This window comes from Malania oleifera, chromosome 11 (assembly GCF_029873635.1).
Source record: "Malania oleifera isolate guangnan ecotype guangnan chromosome 11, ASM2987363v1, whole genome shotgun sequence".
Taxonomy (NCBI): domain Eukaryota; kingdom Viridiplantae; phylum Streptophyta; class Magnoliopsida; order Santalales; family Ximeniaceae; genus Malania; species Malania oleifera.
Window position 1 is genome coordinate 39,910,928 of NC_080427.1, and position 22,258 is coordinate 39,933,185.

At 36.0% G+C, this 22,258-nt stretch overlaps 2 protein-coding genes and 1 pseudogene across 6 annotated transcripts; 1 reads left to right on the top strand and 2 right to left on the bottom strand.

Annotated features, from left to right (window-relative positions):
- Nucleotides 1-1,541: 1,541 nt before the first annotated feature.
- LOC131167683 (outer envelope pore protein 16-3, chloroplastic/mitochondrial) lies at nt 1,542-9,181 on the bottom strand. Of its 3 annotated transcripts, none has more exons than XM_058126518.1 (3): nt 8,980-9,181; nt 7,534-7,884; nt 1,542-2,079 (listed from the first exon to the last, which is right to left on the bottom strand). In XM_058126518.1, exons 2-3 carry the CDS (start codon nt 7,862-7,864, stop codon nt 1,934-1,936), a joined length of 477 nt encoding a protein of 158 aa, XP_057982501.1. In that variant the 5' UTR covers nt 7,865-7,884; nt 8,980-9,181; the 3' UTR covers nt 1,542-1,933. The 3 variants fall into 3 exon arrangements, with proteins under 3 accessions (XP_057982501.1, XP_057982499.1, XP_057982500.1); XM_058126516.1 differs by having other exon boundaries at nt 7,534-7,902; nt 8,980-9,175; XM_058126517.1 differs by having other exon boundaries at nt 7,534-8,346; nt 8,980-9,133.
- Nucleotides 9,182-9,717: 536 nt separating this feature from the next.
- Nucleotides 9,718-22,243, top strand: LOC131167680 (CDK5RAP3-like protein). Of its 3 annotated transcripts, XM_058126509.1 has the most exons (12): nt 9,751-9,977; nt 10,177-10,462; nt 10,572-10,706; nt 17,157-17,251; nt 17,380-17,474; nt 17,573-17,708; nt 17,793-17,942; nt 18,082-18,648; nt 18,807-19,015; nt 19,415-19,547; nt 21,688-21,727; nt 21,861-21,959. In XM_058126509.1, exons 2-11 carry the CDS (start codon nt 10,402-10,404, stop codon nt 21,706-21,708), a joined length of 1,602 nt encoding a protein of 533 aa, XP_057982492.1. In that variant the 5' UTR covers nt 9,751-9,977; nt 10,177-10,401; the 3' UTR covers nt 21,709-21,727; nt 21,861-21,959. The 3 variants fall into 3 exon arrangements, with proteins under 3 accessions (XP_057982490.1, XP_057982491.1, XP_057982492.1); XM_058126507.1 differs by lacking the exon at nt 21,688-21,727 and having other exon boundaries at nt 9,718-9,977; nt 10,263-10,462; nt 21,861-22,243; XM_058126508.1 differs by lacking the exon at nt 21,688-21,727 and having other exon boundaries at nt 9,733-9,977; nt 21,861-22,243.
- On the bottom strand, nt 15,337-15,754 carry LOC131167684 (uncharacterized; annotated as a pseudogene).
- Nucleotides 22,244-22,258: the final 15 nt, after the last annotated feature.

Genomic DNA, 22,258 nt, shown 5'->3' on the forward strand with positions numbered 1-22,258 from the left:
GACATTGAATTTGTTGTAAACCTACTAGCATGATATAGCTCTACTCCTACTCGACGACACTAGAATGAAATTAAACACATTCAATACTATTTGAGAGTAAAGCAGATGATTACAACAACATCCTCCAATCATTTTTGAGAAAGTAGCTATCCATGAAGTTAGTAGATAATGCGTATGACTCAGATAAATGATTTGTCATATCCAAGTAAATTGTTGTCTTCAATCAATCAATAGCATTCCAACAATTTTATGTGAAGATAACATTGCATGTATAACTCAACTGAGAGGATGATACATAAAAGGTGGCAGAATGAAGCATATCTCTCCAAAATTCTTCTATCCACATGAACTCCAGAAGAATGGTGATATAGATGCCCAGTAGATTTGATAAAGTGATAATCTAACATATTTGTTCACCAAAACTTTGCTTACTATAATATTCAAGAAATTAGTTCATCTTTTCGAAATGAGATATCTTAAAAATTTTAGTAGAAGGAATTAATATATGAGTGACATCCAAGGGAGAGTGTTATGAAATATGTATGTCACGCCATCTTCCACCCTTTAGATTTCCACCCCAATAAATGTTTAGCTATCCACATTACCCTATAAAAGGGCAGCCTCCTTTTCTAATTTATGACATATCTTTGCATACTTGAAGTAGGATATATAGAAAGAAGATGAGAGATAAAGAGAAGATAGAAATATCTTGTACAAGACCAATTTCGATATTTTATACAAGATCGGTTCCAAATCGTCATCTTGTACTTCTTTCCGTGATAGTAAAATTTTTTATCTCATTCGCCCGTAGAGTAGGCGTAGCCAAACCACGTAAATTTTTATCTCATTTCTATTTATTTTCATGCATTTTTATAACACATTTCAATTTTTTTAAAAAAAATTTAGAGTGCTAAGAGCATCACTTCTTTTAAACTAAATTAAAATTTTTTTTACTCCATAATAAATTTGATATAACTTTTGGGCAAGAAAAAAAAAAAAAAAAAATAGAGTGCCAAGAGCATCACTTCTTTTAAACTAAATTACACTCTCTTCTACAGATCCTAGCTTTGCCGTCTCTTTTGAATCCCACACTGGCAATCGTAGCTTGTGTTTTGTTTTCCCTATATTAAGAATAGCCTGGTTGAGTATTTTGATCTATATTGATTGCCATTTCTCAAGTCTCTTGACCATGACTTCTACAGCAAATTTTAGATAGGGCTTCGTGTTCTCTACATGACATAAGATAGCTTCAGCAACCCAGTCCATTTCTCCTTACCAAGAAAAAAATAATAAAAGGAAGCAAAAAACTCAACCAGAACATGCAGGGGTAGCCAGGCTAAACCAGAGCCAAATTAATTTTGCGGGTTTGCTCAATTAAAAAAGATAACCAGCGCTTCCAACAATATTTACATTGGGGATCTAACTGTGATAAAAAAAAGTATGCAACTACAGTTATCCTCTGACTGCAGCAGCAAGAGGACCTGTGAGAAAAATCAACAACAATGAGAGTTTTGCCAAACGAAAAAACAGGAGCTCAATAATGGATTAACTATGTCAGGGCATTGAATTTCAATAATTATGCTTAGGATTGCAATCCTTCAAAAAATGTTGGAAGGAAAATGCATTCTCCACCACAAAATCAGTTCCACATTTTCCAGGAAGCAGAATAAGGATAACTTTCACCCTCATTTTCATGTCAATAATCACAAGCAGTAGAATGCTCTCAAACCGATAAACATCATCTACTAACATACTGTTGAGGAAAAAATGAAAGAGGCATACTTATTCAAATCATCCTTTGCGGCCTTGAAAACTTTGAAGTAAAATTACATATGCTTACAACTCCATAGACAAACATACAGCCAGTACAGAAAATCATCTCTCTGATTGACATGCCAACATCTTCCTCATCCATGGCAGCAAGGAGAGGTTATCAATTGACAGAGGTTCTTTTTTTGGTGGTATAAGGGTAGTACTCCTTACCGGTGTCTATTCTAGTGGTTTGACTCCCAGCATCAATCACAGCAGAAGTGACAGCAAGTGCTGTTCCTGCAGAAATTGCTGTTGAAATGCTCCTTCCTGTAAAATTGGGCTATCCATCAGCTATAATAGTTGATACAAGAATGCTTGCTCAAGAGAGAGGAAATCTAATCAAGCAGCTATATGATAACTGTATTTCTACATTCTTTACAAATTACAAGCACAACAGTAAACAAATAAAAGCTCAAAGAATTTTTTTCCACCAAAGCATATGCCTCTAATATGACATAGTTTCCATAAGCAAAGTTTTGATGAAACAAATCCAAGGACTGCCTATGAGCGTAAACACTTCTTGAACCCTTTAGGGAGGAAAATAGAATGCTTTTGCCCAAATTGTTGAACCCAATTTTATACATACATATATATATTCAAAATTCCCACTAGTGTTTGGCATAAGTAATGACTAAACTAAGCATTTTCCTGATTGGGTTGCGCCTTCAAAATGCAAGTTCTGGGCATTCAAGTGTTCTATTCAAATCACAAACGCCTATTTGCAATTTACCCCGTGTGAAGCCAATACTCCACAGACATTTTACCAAAGCATTACACCTAATTATATAATATTTTCAAAAGGCCCACTCTTGCTTGGAATTACTAATGATTAAATCAAGTCTTTTGCTGTTTGGTTGCCTCCCAAACAGAACTTTTGTGTGTTCAAGTGTATTATGAAACCTCAAAGCTCTAATTTGCATTCAAACTACATGAAGCTCAAGTGGGTTGCTGCTGGAACTGTGGAGGGCGAGCTAAGAGCTTGGAGAGGGATTCACTGTAGTAAGGAAAAAAGGCCCTTTCCCTCATACCATTTTTTGATCAGTGTAGAGGGGAAGAAACGGGAGAGCTTTTGAAGGATCAGCTTCGGTCCCTTCATCTTGTCAAGGGTCGTAGGATTGCTACAGTAAGTACATAGAGAAATGTGAAGAATCATGCAAGAAGTAAATTTTCACCAAGTCAACTTACAAAAATGATCTACATGCAAGAACCAAACTGGTTGAAAAATGAGGTCAACAATCTGCCTGCCAGTTGTGGTGGCTGTTCCAGCTTGGGTTTGATTAATAAAATGGGTTTATTCTTGATAGGACAACAAATATATCTTTTACAACATTTATAGCAAAATTAGAAATTTGATTGATAAATAAGAAACAAAACAACTTTTAAAAATGGCAAGAGAAGAACTATTTAAATAACCAAAGTTTAGATTTAAGGATGAGTTAGAAATCTATATTCCAAAAATAAAAATCAAAATCAAAAAATCAAAAAACCAAAAAGTAAACTCATGCATCATGATACACCCCTTTTATCTTTCATTTTTTCCAATCACACCACCCTCAAAAACATTAAAAAATTATAATTGAAACACATCAATGAGGATAAATTGTTGTAATCTCATCAAGGGTAACATTTGGGTTTCAAACAATCCAAAAGGGATGCAAAATGTAACAGTACACAGGACATTTCTTTTAAATGAATCAAATCATGGTTATACGAATATAAACCATAGTTAGATTTAGGAAAAGATGTCCTGATTGATCAGATGATCTCTATTTACAACTGTGAGAAGCAATGGAACTCTTTATTGGGACCTTTCTTTAAAGGATTAAACTGCTATCAGGACCTAAAATAACTTGGATGAAATAGTAAGGATTTAATAGCCCTGAATTTGTTGGAGGAAATTGCCTATGATCGTGTAAATTGGCGGAAAAGGATTCATGTGGCTGACCCCATCTAGTGGGACTTAAGGCTTGGTTTGTTGTTCTTTGTTGTTGTTGATAAAACTGCTATCAGATCGAAACTGGACAGTTGGGAGGGGGAAGATCAAGGCAGTGAGGAAGCTAGGCAGCCCTGAAAGAGTTCAATGGATACAAAGCTCCAGGCCCCTATGGGTTTTTCATGGCTTTTTTCCAACAAATTTGGGAGATTGTCAAAGAAGTTGTACAGGGAGTGCGTATAAAGTGCTGGGGAAAGTGCTAGGTAACAGATTGAAAAAAAAAAGTGGTAGGAAAAGGGGGTTGGAGAAAAACAACATGCTTTCATTGAGTGTATACATATTTTGGATGTTGCCCTTACTGCCAATGAAGTAGTGGGGTACTACAATTAAAGAAGATACTCCAGGAGTGACTTTTAAACTGGGTCTTATGACCATGTGTGGGTGTTTCTTAATGTACATTCTTTAGAGAACAATTTTTGGCTCAAAGTGGAGAGAAATGGTATTGAGGGGCATCTCGACAGCGAAAGTTTTAGTGAAAAGAATAACCACTGGTTTCTTCCCCTGTAATAGAGGGTTGAGACAAGGGGATCCTCACTGCTGTTTAGTCTTCATTTTGGTGATGGATATGTTTACAAAAGTGCTTAGAAACACTGAAAGCTCAGTTGCTCACCAAGGGGGTTGATTGACATTGATCAAAACTCAAAAGCAAGTTATCTATCCTGCCAGTTTATTTCATGTCAGCTTTTCCTATTCCTAGTTCAGTTTCATGAAGGCTGGAAAACATTCAAAGAAGATTTCTTTGGGGTAGTTAGGAGGATATCTTCAAATAACTGTTGGAGATATGTATGGAGTACAGTAACTCTTCCATATCAAATGGGTGGGATGGGAATTTTGGATTTGCAGTTGATCTTCTTGCAAAATGTTTCGAGAGGTACCACAAGAAAAGTCTAATTCATGGAGATTGGTACTTGATGCAAAATATCGGGAAAGCTATGATGTGTGGAAGAGGGACATTAGTAGAATTTTCATGTTAGCATAATAGAAATCCATTAGTAAAGAATGGGAGGAGTTTTTTGGGGATGTTTATCTTTGAAACTGGTTATTATTAGTCCGTGTTTTTTGTTGAATGATGTTTGGAGTAGAAAAGCTCCTCTAAAATGGCATTTTCCAAGACTTTTCAAGAGAGGTAGCAGACAGTAATGCAGCAGTCATTGGGTTCTCGAAGAGGAAGAGAAATCAAATTACATGGGACTTGAGCTTCAAAGAAACTTTAGAGAGGCTAAAATGGAGGAATACTTGAATATGATGCTTTGAGAAAAGGGGGTGAAGGAGGGGGAGGACAAAATTAGATGAACTCGATCAAATAATGGAAGTTTTTGAGTGACGTCATATACTGAGCGTAGAAAAAGGTTGGGGAGGCAGGTACTACTAAATTCCCTTAAAAGGCAATTTGGAAAGCCAAAGTTCCAAACAAGGAAGCATTTTTTACGCGGAAATAAGTGTAAAAGGATTTATATTTTTCGGTTGAAGAGAAGGCAAAGCCCAAAAAGAAAAAAATATTTTAAGGAACGATAGAAGGATGGGAAGATGTGAAGAACTAGTCCTCCCTTGAGCACCATGTTCACCATCCAATATGTAAGTCTATTACCTTCCCAGTAAGTATGCTCCAAGAAAATGATTCAGTTCATGCTTATTAGATTTCATGCGCTGTTTGATCAAACAAATGAAGCATGAGTTGCATAATTGTTCATTTGGATGCCTTCCAGAGCAACTTTCAAATTTGATTGTACCAAGATCTTTTTGAGATACAAATTCCAAAAAGTTGCATGCTAATTGCTTGCAGCTAAGCCACCAGAGAGTTGCAAATAGCCAGGTAAACAACAAACTTGCCCCCCCTAGCCTAGCCAATCTTTATCTGCACCACATGCAGCCAGTAGACCAGGGTTTCTTCTGGATGCACCATCAACATTCAATTTGACCCACCCATTGGAAGGGGGCACCTCCAACCAATGACTGCTTGCAGTTTCCTAGAATTGGGGATACCATTCTCACCTCATCCCAAGCTTCAAAAAACTGAACCTGCTACGTAATACACTGACAAGGATCAACTGCAGAATAGATTACCAATGAAAACTCCTGTTTCTCCACTTCCAAATAGCCAAAAGAGCAAAAGCAAAAACCTTTCCCCCGTGAGAATTGCTGAAAATTAGCCACTAGATTAAGGAGTTATCTATTGCTGCAACCTCTCCCTCCATATACAAGGCTACTTGTTCAGAAGGCTTGACTAACCAATTCCAAACAATCACCACCATCCTACAATACCAAAAGGCATGGAGTGCTGTTTCATCTCTGCATGGTCACACAAACTACAATGATCATCTTGGCACATAAAACAGGACTGCTGCAAAAAAGTATGAACTCTTTCCAGATTTTCAAGTTTCTAAATGAAATTTCATGCCTTTTGTGCCCCTATTTGCATCATATCATTTGATATCAACACAAAGGCGTTTTAAACTGAAAACCTTCTGGTGGAGGGCCCTCCCCAAGAGGGGGTATCAAAAATCAGCCGGGTTAGAATTTGGAAGTTTTCTGTGCTTGGAATGACAAGAGTCCAATTACCCAATTATACCCAACAATTTTCTGCAATTCATCACCCTGAAGCTCATTTGTAATGAAATTCATTTGTGGGATATCCATAAGCTGTGTGGAAAGGATTCTAATGGCTGATAATCTGATGAAAGGAGCAGTTTGTACAATCAGTAGGCTCTTCTTTTGTATAGAGGAATTTGAAACAGCTAATCATTGTTTGTTCCATTGTTTGGGTAGAAAAATCAGGGTTCGGTTTATGTTGCAGAAGGATTCTATTGGGTGGTTGGCTTGGTGGCATGTGAATTCCATGGCCTGGAGAGCCCCCCCAAATTAAAGGCAAGAGATAAGGATCTTTGGAATGTCACCGCTCAATCTTTGTTCTAAATTGTCTACAAGGAGAGGAATGCTAGACCTTTTGAAGGCATGGAAACTCCATTGCAAAAGCTGAAAGGGAAGTGGCTAGCTCTTTTGTACTTTTGGCTCAAATAATTGTTATTGCAACAATTTTATTTCTCGCAATTTTGTAGATATTTTCTTTTGTCATCATCGGACTATAGTTTTTTGTATTTGGATAATTCCCAATTGGTGTTCTTCTACTTAATTTACACATTTTACTTATCAAAGAAATATGATTTAAATTTTTCAGAATTGGCAATCACCATACACAAGAAAATCAGTAATACAATGTCTCCCACACATGAATGGAAGCTATCTAATTGTGAAGATTTTAGATCCACCAAGTCCTAAGGAAAGACAAAACATACTTCCAAATCAAAACTACCCCCAATACCTTATGTAAACAACATCTAATCACTGTGTGCGCTTGTTGTTGCTTGAAACTTCCAAAATTGCGGTAGTCACAACTAACATGACAGCCTATTAAACTGAGACAAACTCTAATACCCATGTTTTTTTATCTACATCAATTCATTCTCATTCACTTTCTTCATGCTTCTTTAATTCATTAGTCCAAGGTTTTCTAATCAATATGTGGTATGCTGTCCAACAAAAAATAGAAGTCACTCGTCCCTGCACAGAGAAAAGCATTTCCAATCATAGTTGATCCATTACACTTAAAATCAAACCAACATTTCAATACTGACGTAGAATACAACAATATGCATATAATCTCAATATTTCTGCAAAAAATAATTAACATTATGGGTAAATCCTCCAAATGCATCAAAATAGACCTTCACCTTTAAAACCAAGAATAGAAGCACCAGCGACAAACCCACCAACAGCTCCATTGATAGAGTCTCTCTTCATTCTATGCTTCTCCAACAACTGATCAACACCAATGTAAACTCCTCCAATTGCAGCAAATGTCATTCCATAGCTACCCATCATCTTCAAAGTCCTTATCAGCCCTGGGAGTGCAACACTCCTCTCCACACGAGGCACATCATACCATGTAGCAACAATGGTCCCCCAAATGCTTCCAGCAACAAAACCTGTAGTTGCAGCCTTCATTGTTTTCACTGTTGGAGTATCTTCATCTTCGAAATACCTAACTTCAGAAGGATCCATAACTTCGTTCTAACTTGGAACTGGTCAAAGATTAACAGCTGAATAACAGCCATATCATCACAACTCATTACAGAATGTGGTTTCCAATACAATCTTTACCCCAGGAAAAGAAATGTAGGAAAAGAAAAAACAAATTTGAATTCATCTTTAAATCTGTTATTGTTAAAATAATAAATATCAATTCTTAGTTAATCCTAACAAATATATAATGGTCAGATTGATTGTTCTTATTGTTTTTTTTTTTTCTTTCTCTTTTTTTTTCCCTGCCTTTAGCTTTAAAAAAATTAAATTATTTCAGTAAACAAAATTTTAATTTTTTTTTTCTTTTTTTCTTTCTGAACATATTCTGAGCAACCAAAGAAATCCCTGGCAGGTACAATTAATAAGAGGGGGAATGGGATAATATTCAATACACAAATAAAGCTGCCATACCTCGTTGCCTTACATTTTAAAAATTATACTTGCCAAAATCATTTTCCCAGCTGGAATATATTGCAAATATATAATGCATTATTATAGCACATTAGAATTATGAACTGAAATTGCAGAGGAAGACGTGCACTAACAGTGACTATCAGAAAATATCAACATCACTACCCACTTGATCGGAACAAAACTCAATACTAACAATGGATTACAAAAACCAAGTGAAATCCAAAGCATCGATTGGTTAGCATTTTGGAAGTGCTTCACTGGGTTTTGAAAGCATAAAATGCATTCGCGGTCAAGAACAAGGAATTCCTCCAAAAAGTATCAGAATCGTCAATTTCTTGGAAACCCAGAACTCTAAAACCCCAGTTCATCATAACCCCACCTCCATACGGATATTAACAGAAAAATGAAAACCCTAGAAAACCCAGATAAATATTAAGCATAACGAGTATAAGATGCACAAAAAATGTCAAGTTCTTTATACATAATTTGAGAAACAAACTTTGAACCTTCGAAAAACAAAAATGATGGAACCCCGTTGTGCGAATTTTAGTGGATCCAAGAAAAATGAATCGAGAGAAACTAAACAGCTGAATTTACAGATTGGGAAGCACGAACATGGCTCGAGACAAAACCCAAAAAAAAAAAAAACAGAAGTTTTGCTGAGGAGCAGGGAGCTGTACCTGAGACTACTGCCGTATGTGATGACAGAAGAAAACTGGAAAGGAAGTGGATTGCCGAGTGCCGAGTCTCAGGACTCCATCGTCCCCACCTCGTTACAAAGGGACTAGCAGCCTTCCTCAGCTAAAACGACGTCGTTCGATCGTTATCAAGATTATCGGAGAGGTCTCTCCGCATTCTCATACAAAATTAAAAACTAAAAATTAAAAAGCGAAAACTTAGTTTTATTTTTAAAAAATAAAATAACCTAACTAAGCGATTTTTTAATTTTAATTTCAATTTTAAATAAATAATAATTAATTGACATAATTATTCAATAATTGTAATTTTTTAATTGTCAAATACTAACTATTATAATAATAAATTTAAAAATAAATAAAAATATTTTAATATATAAGAACTCTCTAATAATTATGTTTTCGAACTCACCCTTCGCCTCTTTGCACTTTAATAATCCAAAAAATCTCGAAATTGAAAATTTATGAAAAGAAATTATTGAATATTTTTAAAAAAAAATTTTAAAAATTTAAGATTTTTTTCTTAAAATTTATTCAAAATTCAACTCATCATCTTATTTAAAAAATTCTTTGTTAAAAATTTATGCACATAACCATTTAATCGAGGTTAAACATATTAAATAAATTCACAATTTTAGGTTTTAGTTTTTAATTATTAGTTTTTGTTTTTTTTATAATTTTTTATGGCAATAACAAATAAGCTAAGTGGGTTAAAATGACGCCGTTTTGATAGGGTTTCAGTCGCAGAAACGGAAACGGTTTTTTCGACCCACCAAATCCCAAACGCAGTGAGGCAGAGAGCTTCTTCAGCTCTTCGTCTCTACGGAGTAAAGACTACTCCGCACGAAATCCAATTCCTTCCGTTTGGTCACCGAGAAACTGTAGGAAAATTATATGCATAGGAGAATTTTTCTTTAACATTCTTCATTGATGTTTAGTGGCAGCTGAGGCTGGCACACCAACAACTTGGCTTACTTGATCAGGCGAGTTTCCCCATTTCTTTTGGTCTTTCAGTCAAAATTGAAATTAGGGTTTTACCCCTTTTTTCCTTTTTTAGTATTCTTCGCTCTCTCGACTGTCTTGGATTTTAGCTTTGGGATGCTTTATCTGTACATTTAATCTCTCGTTGCTAAGTTTTGTAGGATATCTTAAGCTAAAATAAACAAATTCTCTTGCTTATAGATTAGCATGGATGGAAATCTGCATCCGTTTTCTCTTCCACAGTATGATAAAATCCCTTTTGTAACGGGTCAAGAAATCAATTGCAGGCGCATGTTATAAATTACCATTCCTGTGAACTGATAGAAGCCCATTTTGCCGTTGGGAAGTGAGCTGACGAGCCGTCTTTTCTCTTCGCTATCCAAGTAGAGATTTCTCGAATTCTGGAAACTATCTCTGTAGGGAAAAATGCAGAACGCGGATGAAATTCGCAATCTCCCTATTGACATCGCTTTTGCTCGTCTTGGAGGTACCACGCCCACACATACACACTCATTTTCCATTTTGGTGTTCCCATTCATTGTCAAATAGGTTTTATAGTTATTGTTTGATTTGATTTTTCTCTTTGATGGGTGAAGAATGGCTGGTTGACCGGAAAAGAGTTCCGGGTGATTGGCGAAAGCGATTGGCAACAGTGAGAGCTCGGATATCCACAGCATTCTCATCCCTGCCCAAGGACAGTGATCCTTATTTCCAAACTCTGGACCCTGAAGGTTAGTTTGTTATGTTTCGGTTCCTGAATTTGTATCTTTGCATAATGCCTTGGCCAGTAGAAACATATTCATGTGATTGTATTATCTCTGTCTGCTTTTCAAGAAATTTGAGGACAAGAAAATAGAAAATGACAATCACAATAATACTATAATAGCAACTTGGCTGTTATGATCCAACTAGCATCCAACCCAAAAACTAATTGGAAATAGGAGTGGCCCATTTGTTCATATACTAGACTTACAGTTCTTTACTTTGCTGGTGTGGATGTGGTACATCTGGTTTCCTAATTGCATACTGTGTTCTGTAACCATCATCCCAGTGTCTTTGCTCTAGGCACTTGCTCTGGAACTGGCCACACAATGACAATACCTAGTAGGAATTGTAATGTAGCTTATAGTTAGCCTTATCCTACGTATTGTGTTTCCATTACCCCCACTCATGAATCATGATGTAGAACTTAAATTTATTATTTGTTCTTCGGTGTTAGGTAATTGAATGAAACCATTCTACAATATCGGGATATGTAGCATAGAGTAATGTTATAACAGGCTCTACCCAAGGAATGGAGCATTGGAGCCTCACGAAGTTCACATATTTTTTTCCTCAATGAACATTTTATTGAGAAACTTATCTACAATAAGTGTATCAATACCATAGTTGTTAGAATCTTACGATTCATGACTCAATTCATACAATTCATATCAATTCTACACCAAATCGATTTGAATCTTACTAGCGAATCTAAAATCAACTGAATTGTTGCTGAATTTACCAATTCACCTTGGGAATCTATCTGAATCTATTAATTCACACGATTCTAGACCTATCGCATCCTGACAAACTTGACTAGTTTGAGACCTCACATGATTACCTTCCATTCCTTATTTATGTCATTTTTGTGCTTAAAAAGAGGAGAAAATAGATCCTTGTGTTTTATGTTGCCTTCACAAAATCATTCTTCGCTCTAGGAGTATAGACTGTATAGTGCACTACCATTATTGAGAAGGAGGGGTGAAACACTCGCCAAGTAAATTGTACTCATGTTTCTTATGTTGTTAAGATTCAAAAGTTAGTTCTTTTAGTAGTTTTGTGCAATTGTTATCACTTTTTTAGGTTAATTATTTTTTTTTCTTTTTAATATGACAAAGGATATGCATGACTTCAATTTTTTATTGTTTTGTTTTGGGATAGTATTGTTAGGAAATATAGATTGAAGAGATAAAACAGAGGAGATGGAGGAAATTGTACACACACTACTACATCATTGAATAATAGACTTGGCTATTAAATAGCCTTACAAAGGAAACTGAAATAAACTGCAACAAACATAAACATAGCCCACGTTTTACAACTGCTACGTGGTGATAACTAACCACTTGACCACTAAGTTAAACATAAAACTAACATTTCCTCCCTTTAACTGAATGCTATAAGCTTCATTTTACATCATTCTCGGAACAGACTCCCAATTGTTCTCGCAGCTTGGCAAAGGTGTTCAGCTTGAGTGGTTTAGTCATTATATCAGCCAATTGATCTTGTGTATCACAGTGCACCAACTCCACAATACCATCCTTTGTAAGATCTCGAAGAAAATGAAAACGCACATCTATGTGCTTGCTTCAACCATGCATTATAGGATTCTTAGAAAGCTTGATTGCAGAGCTACTATCACATTGAATTACACATGACTTGCTTTGATTTTGATCCAGTTTTCCCAAAACTCTTTTTAGCCATAGTGCCTGACATGCACATGAAGTTGCAACAATGAACTCTACCTCTGTGGTAGATAGACTCACCACTGGTTGTTTTTTTGATGACCAAGAAATTGCCCCTGAGCTGAACAGAAATACATAGCCTGATGTACTCTTTCTGTCTTCTAAATCACCAACATAGTCACTATCACTGTAAGCAACAAGTTCATCATCTCCTCCCTTTCTATAAAAAATCCCAAAATCAGTTGTTCCTTTTATATAACGCAACACCCTTTTTGCTATCTGTAGATGTAGTTCAGTAGGATTCTCCATATACCTACTAATGATGTTTAGTACAAACATTAAATCTGGTCGAGCGGCTGTGAGGTACACGAGACTTCCTACAATCTGCTTATAGTAAGTCTTGTCCACTTTAACTCCTCCTTCATCCTTCACAAGCTTGCAACCAGGAACAATGGGATTAAAAATAGAATTACTTTTGTCCATTCCAAACCTGTAGTACCTCAGAGGCATATTTCTTTTGGTTAACAAAAATACCGTCAGATTTTTGCAAAACTTCAAGACCAAGGAAGTACCTCATCTTACCAAGATCAGTCATATCAAACTCTTGTTTCATTGAATGTTTAAATTTTGTAAACATTGATTCATCATTTCCAGTAAAGATTAGATCATTGACATACAAATTTACGATTAAAACTTTACCTTCCTTGTTAGTCTTGATGAATAAATTATGCTCTTAGTCACACTTTTCAAACACTTCCTTCATGAAATATGCTTCTATGCGACTGTACCAAGCACGGGGTGCTTGCTTAAGCCCACAAGGTGCTTTCTTTAGCTTATGAACTTTTTGCTCATTTACTTTTTGCACATAACCACAAGGCTGCTCTACAAAGACTTCTTCATTCAACTCACCATGTAAGAATGCAGATTTCACATCCAATTGATAAATGGACCACCCTCTTTGAGCTGCAAGTGCAATCACCAAACGCGATTGTCTCCATACGTGCCACAGGTGCAAAAACTTCAGTATAGTCCACCCCATATTGCTGTGTGTAACCTTTCGCTACAAGCCGAGCTTTGTGTTTTTCTATTTCTCCATTTCATTTAGCTTGGTCTTGTAGACCCACTTTACTCCAATTTTCTTTCCTCCCTTAGGTAATTCTGTTAATTCCCAGGTACCATTTTTCTTTATTGCTTCCATTTCCACATCCATAGCTGTCCATTTCTCACTTTTAACTGCTTCTTCAAATAAATAGTATCAGCAACTGTAAACATGGCAAGTTGAACTTCATTTTCTTCCTCGGAAAAACCTTCTGCAGTTTCATAATTTCTCATCCAGACACTTGGTCTGCGATTTCTTGTTGCAAGTTGGGAATCTGTTTCAGCAGCATCATCATTTTCATTTACTTCTGCATTTTCTTCTACATCAGCATCAACATTTGATTCATTTTCTTCTTCATTTACAATTACTTCTTCTTCAGAATCATCCCATTCCAAATCACATATAATACCTGTTTCATACTTCTTATCCCAATCCCAGTGCTTGTCTTCTTCTAATACAACATCTGTACTGATAATAATCTTTTGCGAAACTGGATCGTAAAGTCTGTAAGCCTTTGATTCTTCACTAACTCCCAACAAAACACAACTGAAACTCTTGTCATCCAGCTTTGTTATCTTATTGTCAGGAATATGAACATGAGAAATGCATCCAAAAACTCTAAAATAATCAACTGAAGGCTTAACTTTACCCCAAGCTTCTTCTGGAGTCTTGTTTTGAACTGCGAAAGTTGGACTTCTGTTCAGAACATGCACTGTCCAATTTACTGCTTCAGGCCAAAAAGTCTTGGGAATTTTCTTTGCTGCCAGCATACTTCGAACCATATTCATGATAGTTCTATTCTTGCGTTCCACAACACCATTCTGTTGTGGTGTATATGCAGCTGTTAGTTGTCGTCGTATGCCATTTACGTCACTGAAGATTACAAATTCCTGGGATGTAAACTCACCTCCTCGATCAGTTCGCAGGCTTTTCAGAAAAGCACTGGTTTCCTTCTCAACATGAGTCTTAAAATTCTTGAAAACAGTAAAGGCTTCTGATTTCTCTACCAAAAAATAAACCCATGTTTTTCTACTAAAATCATCAGTGAAAGTAAGTAGGTACCTTTTGTTGCTGTTAGAGATGGGTGTAATGGTGTCTGCATGCACTAACTGAAGATTCTCTACAGCTCGCCAGGTACTCCTTTATGGAAATGAATCCCTGTGTTGTTTCCCTGCCAAGCAGTCCTTGCATAATTTGGAGGGAGGTAGAAATTGTGGTAATCCATTTACCATTTGCTTTTGCTGAAGAGTCTTTAAACCTTTAAAACTCAAATGTCCATACCGACAATGCCAAAGCTGCACAATATATTCTGTGATTGTGTTGAAACAAGTGGATACTATAGGCTGCGATAAAGCATGCAAGACAAACATTCGATTTGAGGACATTGTCGAATCCATAATCAAACCTTTCTGTGAATGGAACACCTTGCACTTGCCATGCTGAAATAAAATAGTAAGACCTTTTTCTTGCAACTGTAATGATTTGAGTTATGCCATTCATTTGCAGCCTAACATTTCCTTTTCCTAGAACAACCATACTTGTGTTGTTGCAATGCTTCGCAGAATCTCGAAAATTCCCATCAAGATCTGAGAAATACTCCTTCTTTCCACACTTATGATTGCTGTATCCAGAATCTAAAAACCATATATCTGCTCTGCTAGCTTTGTTCAGATCCTCATATGTCATTAACAGCATCTCTTCTTGATTCTCTGCATAATTTGCCTTTGTTTTTTTGCTTGGACATTCCCATGCAAAATGTCCTAGCTTGTGACAATTATAGCATTCCACTGTGGCCTTATCAAAAGACCTCCTGTTTCAACCTCTTCCTATTCCTCTATAGTTGGCACGACCACGACCTCTTCCTCCTGAGTGATCACCATGAGTAATCTTCAAGACCTGTTCTTCCTCAACATAGGAACTCATGCATTGTTCATGCACAATTAGGCTACTTTGCAGTTCATCAATGGTTAGAGTATCAATATCCTTAGATTCCTCAATGGAACACACAACATAATCAAATTTAGGAGTCATGGATCTTAAAATTTTCTCAGCAATAGCTGTATTACCCTTATCCTCACCATTTGCTTTCATCTTGTTGGCAATGGTAAGAGTGCGAGAAAAATACTCAATTCACAGATTCTCCCGTCTTCATATGAAGAACTTCGAACTCCTTTTGAAGAGCTTGCAGATATCCACACTTTACTCGTGATGTACCTTGATATTTCTGCTTCATAGAGTCTCAGATATCCTTTGAAGTCTTCTTGTTAAGGATTGTCTCTAGGATGGAACAATCTAATGCCTGAAATAGATAGTTCTTTGCTTTCAAATCTTTCAACTGCTGGTCTTCAATATGCTTCCTCTGTGCATCAGTGAAAACAGCACCTTCTGCTGCTGCAGGTACCCCATTTTCCACCAGCCCCCAATATTCCTTTGATCGCAAGAAGTTCTCCATGAGCATCACCCAATGATCATAATACCCATCAAAATTTGGAACGGCTGGCTGTACAAACGAACTCTCTGTCATCATTTATAGATCACTCGTAGAAGACTGCTGCTTCTATTTAATTAGGCCCCTGTTATGGGGCTCTGATACCAATTGGTAGGAAATATAGACTGATGAGACAAAACAGAGGAGATGGAGGAAATTGTACACACACTACTACACCATTGAATAACAGACTTGGCTATTAAATAGCCTCACAAAGGAAACTGAAATAAACTGCAACAAACATAAACATAGCCCATGTTTTACAACTGCTACGTGGTGATAACTAACCACTTGACCACTAAGTTAAGCATAAAACTAAAAAGCATACACATGAAATATAATTTATTTAATCAAAATTTAAATGTATTATATTATTTGCTTGTTGTTTGTGTATCAACATATGCATTTCATTTAGAATTGATTTTGGAAAATTTACTGAATCTTATGATTCAATTTGATTCTCGATTTTGGGTTCCCAAGATTGGAATTTCGATTCATGATTCGAATCTTGATCTGACAACTGTGATCAATACTAGCGATCACTCTCACAGCTTCATAAAGAAGTTTATGAGAAGCAAGATCACCTTCTGATCTTTGGTACCACAAAATTCAGCTACAATTCAGAAAAAGAAAAACGTTACATTATTCTTTACTGTCTTGAAGGGTATGCAGGCTTAGTTGTGCATCTTAGGATTCTTTATGTTTCTTTGAATCAGTTGCTACAGTAACTCTTAGTATCCTTGCTTTGAGCACGATAAACCTATTGGATTCGAGGAAAGACCACACACATCAAGCTCTGGCCTGCGCCTCATGCACTAGGCTGTCTTTTTCTTTTGTTCTTTCTTTCTTTTGTCTTCCTTTCCTTTCCTTATTCTTTCTTTTAGTGATCTGTGAGCCACCTTGATCACTTGAACATCATGAAAAGCCACATATAAAGCATATAAAATTTGCTTAGAGCTTAATGTAACCTTCATTGTTTGTCAAAACTCCCTCAGAACCTTCTCTATTTACAGAAAATGATGACTCTTCAAGATATTTTTGGAATTTCAAGATATTTTTGGAATTGTATAAAAGATAAAATTCTTTATTGCTAAGTTATTTATTACCACTTTCTTTTTGTTGTAATGTCTGGTGTACTGTTTTTCAGGGATTGGTTTCACTGAAGCCAAACGGATATATGATATTCTTCTAAGTTCAACTCCCGAGAGCCGAAATATTTTTGGCCGGCTATCAGGTGCTGCTGTAAGATACTATGATCCACAAGGACTCTGTGTGTTTCTGCAAGTGCACACTAACACAAACAGCTGTGTGTGTCGGTACATGTGTGCTAACTCATCATTATATAACTGTTTGTATTGGCATTCTGGCAGGGTACTTGGGAGGTGATTGTGCATGCTTTTGAGAAAGATTATATTTTCCTCGGAGAGGCTGCCCAAATAATGGTCCAAAATGTGAATTATGAAATGTAAGTGTGCAAGTTTGTTACTACCTAAGAATAAATTAAAAGTTTAGCCCTTATATGTGATCCATATTATTGACCAATTTTTTTTAAAAAATTTGAAGTCCATATCAAAAAAAGCAGGTGCAAAAGATCCAGCAACAGCTAGCGGAGCTGGAGCGCAAGGAAGCTGATATTAAAAGAAGTGCAGCTCTATCTGCAGCTAAATATGCAGAGGCTTGTCAGGAGCTTGGGTTACAGGTTGGTTCCTGTACTGATGGTTGTCAATTGGTTTGATAGTTCTTTCTTGTTACAATGAACACTTAAAATTTGTGTTCATTACAGGGTAAAAATGTGAGATTAGAACTTTTGGAGACTGCAAAATCGCTTCCAAACACTTTTAGCAGAATTCTGGAAGTAATAAACAGTGATTCTGTGACACAGGCTATGGAATATTATTCAAATTTTGTCAGAGATGCTCATATGGATAAGGATGTAAGAAGCTGGTTGAATATTTCATGTCTCCTGATTATTGTGACATGCATACTGGCAATGCAGTGTTTGTGTTAGTATCCAAGTTGAGGCTATTCTGATGCATTTCATATGTTAATTTAGTTTATCAATGTGATTGCAGAAAAATATGCAGACTGTGCTACCGAATTTGAGGGACATTCGCGAAAATCCCCCTTCATTGAATGTTTCTGCTGGCTCTGACATCCTTGATTCCATGAATGTCCAAACAAGCTTTGATGAATCACATCATTTGACTGGGGAGGTGCATGCTGTTGCAGATAATATAGACTGGGATATTTCTGTGGACAGCTCTCAGATTGATTGGGATATTGGTATTGGGGAGGAATCAGAGGATGCTGGCAATGGATTGGGCCCCTATGAGATCGTAAATGCCAGCGAAATTTTACAAGATTCTTCACTGAATGATGCTGTAGAATCTGATACGACCCCCTTAAATAAAGAAGGGCAGAGCCCAATCCCAGATAGTTATCCGTCAGAGATATCATGGGATATTAACGTTGAGAATCCTCAAGTTGATGTGATTGACGATGCTTCTCTGCCAAATGTAGGCCTGGAAGCTCAGACATCTGTTCCAGATGCTTTAACTCAGACCACAAAAATTAAAGAAGACCGGAGTCAGCTGTTGGAGACAGAGTACAGGAATAATATTCTTGATGATTTATACGAGGTATGTGTATAAATTATCAAATAACTACATTAAATCATGTTGCTCCTGTTCAAGTCTAGTCCCAGTTTATCTCGTCTGTTTGGTTTTAGTATTCTATTATTGTTTTAGGAGCATTTTGAATAAACTGTTGATGCTTGTTATTGGCGCTGTCTTATCAGATCAAAGCATTTTTGAATCAAAGGTTGGTGGAGTTAAGAAATGATGAGACCTTGTCCTTACAACATCAAGTACAGGCAGTTGCTCCTTTTGTGCTGCAGCAATACACAACTGATGCCATCCTGATGATGCTTTCTGATGTTTCCTCAGCAATTTCCTTGCTGACAAATAGGAAAACACGGGATTTGATTATGATTCTAAATTCCAAAAGGTGCTGCCTGATCCTTTTAGACTTGGCCTCTTCCTTCCCCACCCCTCCTTCTTACATCTCCCCCCTTCTGCTTAGTTTGCAGAATAATAGGAGTGGTACTAAAGGTTAGCTAAGAGGATCCCCATTATATATTTATTTAATGTATACAAGAAATGAATAATGCATTTAAGTATTGAACTTTTTTGGAATTGAGTATTCGTTTATGGAACATGATTGATATTGATAAATTGGTACATATCTCTGTCATCCTAAAATGGGTTATCACTTGTCAGTAACTGTTGTTTCCTTTGCTGGTGTTTGTGGCCGTACATTTGTTTCTTTTCACTAGACATAGACTTGCTTTTCTTTCTGTATTGAATTGTAATGCTAATTAACTGTGATGTTTGACTTGAATTTCAGATTTCTGGACAGACTAGTTAGTACATTGGAAGAAAAGAAGCATCATGAAGCAAAGTTAAAAGAGGGTTTGAAGGCTGTGGCTACCAAACGCATGGAGCTTCACAATTCATTATCTTCTTCTTGGCCAAAGCAAGTGAGTTCTTTGTTAAATTACTGGAAGTATTGTGCTTCCAGGCTGTAATAGTGAATTATCATAGAGGTTTTATTTGAGTGCATTCTGATCATGCCAAATCATGCATTCCATAAATCCCTTCAATTTTATAAATATAACTTTTTTATTCCTTCAAGTATAATGGTAAAATTGGAACATCCAGTTTGCATAAATTGGTAACTGCACTGCTATATTGTTATAAAAATTTGGTTTAGGCTTGTCTCAATGTAATGAGAAAAGAAAAAAAGAGAAGTTAAAACTGATAATCTGGAAAAAGCCCACCCAACCTTTTATTTTTTTCAAAGGACAATTTTTTTTTTTTGCATCATCTTCTATTTCCTTGAAGTCATTGTTACATACTGGTTTTTTTTTTTCCGAATCCATGGTGTTTCCGAATCCATGGTTTCCTTGGGTGTGCATTATCTTGCATTAAAACAATTTGGTTAATCTGCTTCTCAGCTTTCTCCCTGCATTATGGCAAGTATGTGAGTTGCCTAGGATACTGAATTCTCATTGGCTAGGGCCATGCATAGATTACTAATCTGTGAATTGCATGGAAATCACCTATACCCGCAAATTCAATTTTTTTAATCCACTGTCTGGCAAAACTGCAGGAGGTGAGTTCAAGCCCTTATTATGAGATGTTCTAAAAGCTATTGCTATTGCACCCATTGCTATTTCATGCTCAGTGAATTGTATAAACAATAGTGATTCACCTAGGGCCTGTTTGGTATCATTTATATTTTTTATTTTTGTTTTTGTTTTTGTATAGTGAACAAACAGATTCTGTCAACGTTTTGTTTACATTGCTAGTTTTTTGTTTCTTATATCAATTTTCAGCTGTTTCTGAGAAAACTAAAAACCAGATTGGCAACCTGTTGCCAGAGCACTATAATATCCTGAATTAAATTTTTTGGATTAAATAATTCATTTATACATAATTTTTTATTAGAATTAAAATAAAATGGCCATTGAATTTAAAATTAAAATAAAACTATCCATAAAATTTTAAAAAACGTGAAAAAAATAATAAGTCATTTAGAAAGTACTTTACAATTTTTTCAATTTTCATATACAATAAAATTGTTCTCGTAGCACTGAACATGAGTTTTGAAATATAATATTTAAGCAAAATAGTAATAATAATTTATATTTTTATTATAATATTTTAAATTTGTACTCTCTTTTGTATTTTCATTATTTTAATTATATCTCTTAATTGTTATTTGATTTAAAGACAAAAATGAGCATTTGTTTAGTCAAGTGTTTTAGAAATATCGACCAAACTGGTTGCTAGTTTTTGGCTTTTAGTTTTTATTTTCGGTTTTTGACAGTGATACCAAAAGTCCTCTTAGCTACTCTATCATATATTATACATGAATAAATATTGATAAACTAATTTTAAATTTAGAAGTTTGTTCTCAAGATGCTCTGAGCCATCCATTATTTTGAAAATAGCTACTCGCTTGCTCTTGCTCCTGCTCCTCCTCTTGCTCCCAGTCTTGCTTCCATTCTAGGAACGTGCTACTTTTGTTCTTGTGGTGTATCCATCATTCTGGTTTGTATGGACAGAGTACACGTCAGTGACCCATCATTTGGTTCCCAAATGAAGTCAGTACCGAAGCTAGGTTGTCCATTAATGGAAGTATGTGAAAAATAGCTAGCTACATTTAAAGTTCATAGGAAGGAAATGTGATATATTTATTGGGTTCGTAGATATTAAGTGTAGTGGTATTTGTATCTCAGGCACGTTTTGTACCATATTCTAATATCCAGGTTAGTATCCTTTGAACCTCAAAAGAAGGGATTATTATCCTTTGTCTTTTCATTTAGTTAATGGAAAGGTGTGTTGAGCATGGACCAAGCCACCTCGGATTACTCTCACTACGTGATTGGGCATGGCAATGAAATAAAATAAAATTTGTCACTTGATTTTTGCATATTTTTGTTTCAATTTTTCATCCTATTCCTTTCCCACTTCATTCCATTCTGTGAACTAAAGTGACATCAAAGTATTGGTGTGTTAGCCTATGTAGTTATTAATTTGTTTATTAGATGAAGGATTATTGCTTGATTTAACATTCATATTTGAAATGGTGAAATAGCTTTATAAAATTTGCAGGTGCACTTCAATGGTGGATGATAAAATGAAAGTCTCAAATGTACTTAATTTATGTTCTTCCTCCCATTTACGTCAAGTGTACATAATTAATTTTAGTGGACGAAAATTTCCTTTGCCTTTGGGCGTCGAAATTTCCAATACAGAATGTTGACTTGTTGCTGTTTCAATTGCAGGAAGCGGCCCTGGCTAAAACGAGGGAGTTGAAGAAGCTCTGTGAGAGCACACTTTCATCCATGTTCGACGGAAGACCTGTCAATATCATTGGAGAGATCAACACCCTGTTGAATAGTGGAATTAGCATGTAACTCTTGGACAACGTGTCATCACTCAGAAGCAATGTTGGCGACGTGAAAATGCAGATTGAAATTCTGCACAGGACAATTTCTGCTAGTATTGACATAGAAAATTGGCAGAGCCCATGTTCCTTTTGTTACCAATATTTATTTAGTGCCTTAATCACTAGGAGGTGCTTGGGTTCACACAGGAAACTTTCTTTGTTTATGGCAAATAATGGTTTCTTCGGGATGAGATTTTTAAAATTTTGAAGTTGCTTTCTCTTCCATGGGTCAAT

Bases quoted from the DNA above. Each gene is read 5' to 3' on its own strand.
- LOC131167680 (XM_058126507.1), top strand. From the start codon at position 10,402: ATGCAGAACGCGGATGAAATTCGCAATCTCCCTATTGACATCGCTTTT. The intron at 10,707-17,156 runs GTTAGTTTGTTA...ACTGTTTTTCAG, and splicing joins CCAAACTCTGGACCCTGAAG to GGATTGGTTTCACTGAAGCC. The intron at 17,943-18,081 runs GTAAGAAGCTGG...ATGTGATTGCAG, and splicing joins ATGCTCATATGGATAAGGAT to AAAAATATGCAGACTGTGCT.
- LOC131167683 (XM_058126518.1), bottom strand. From the start codon at position 7,864: ATGGATCCTTCTGAAGTTAGGTATTTCGAAGATGAAGATACTCCAACA. The intron at 2,080-7,533 runs GTGAAGGTCTAT...CCAATTTTACAG, and splicing joins TTCTATTCTTGGTTTTAAAG to GAAGGAGCATTTCAACAGCA.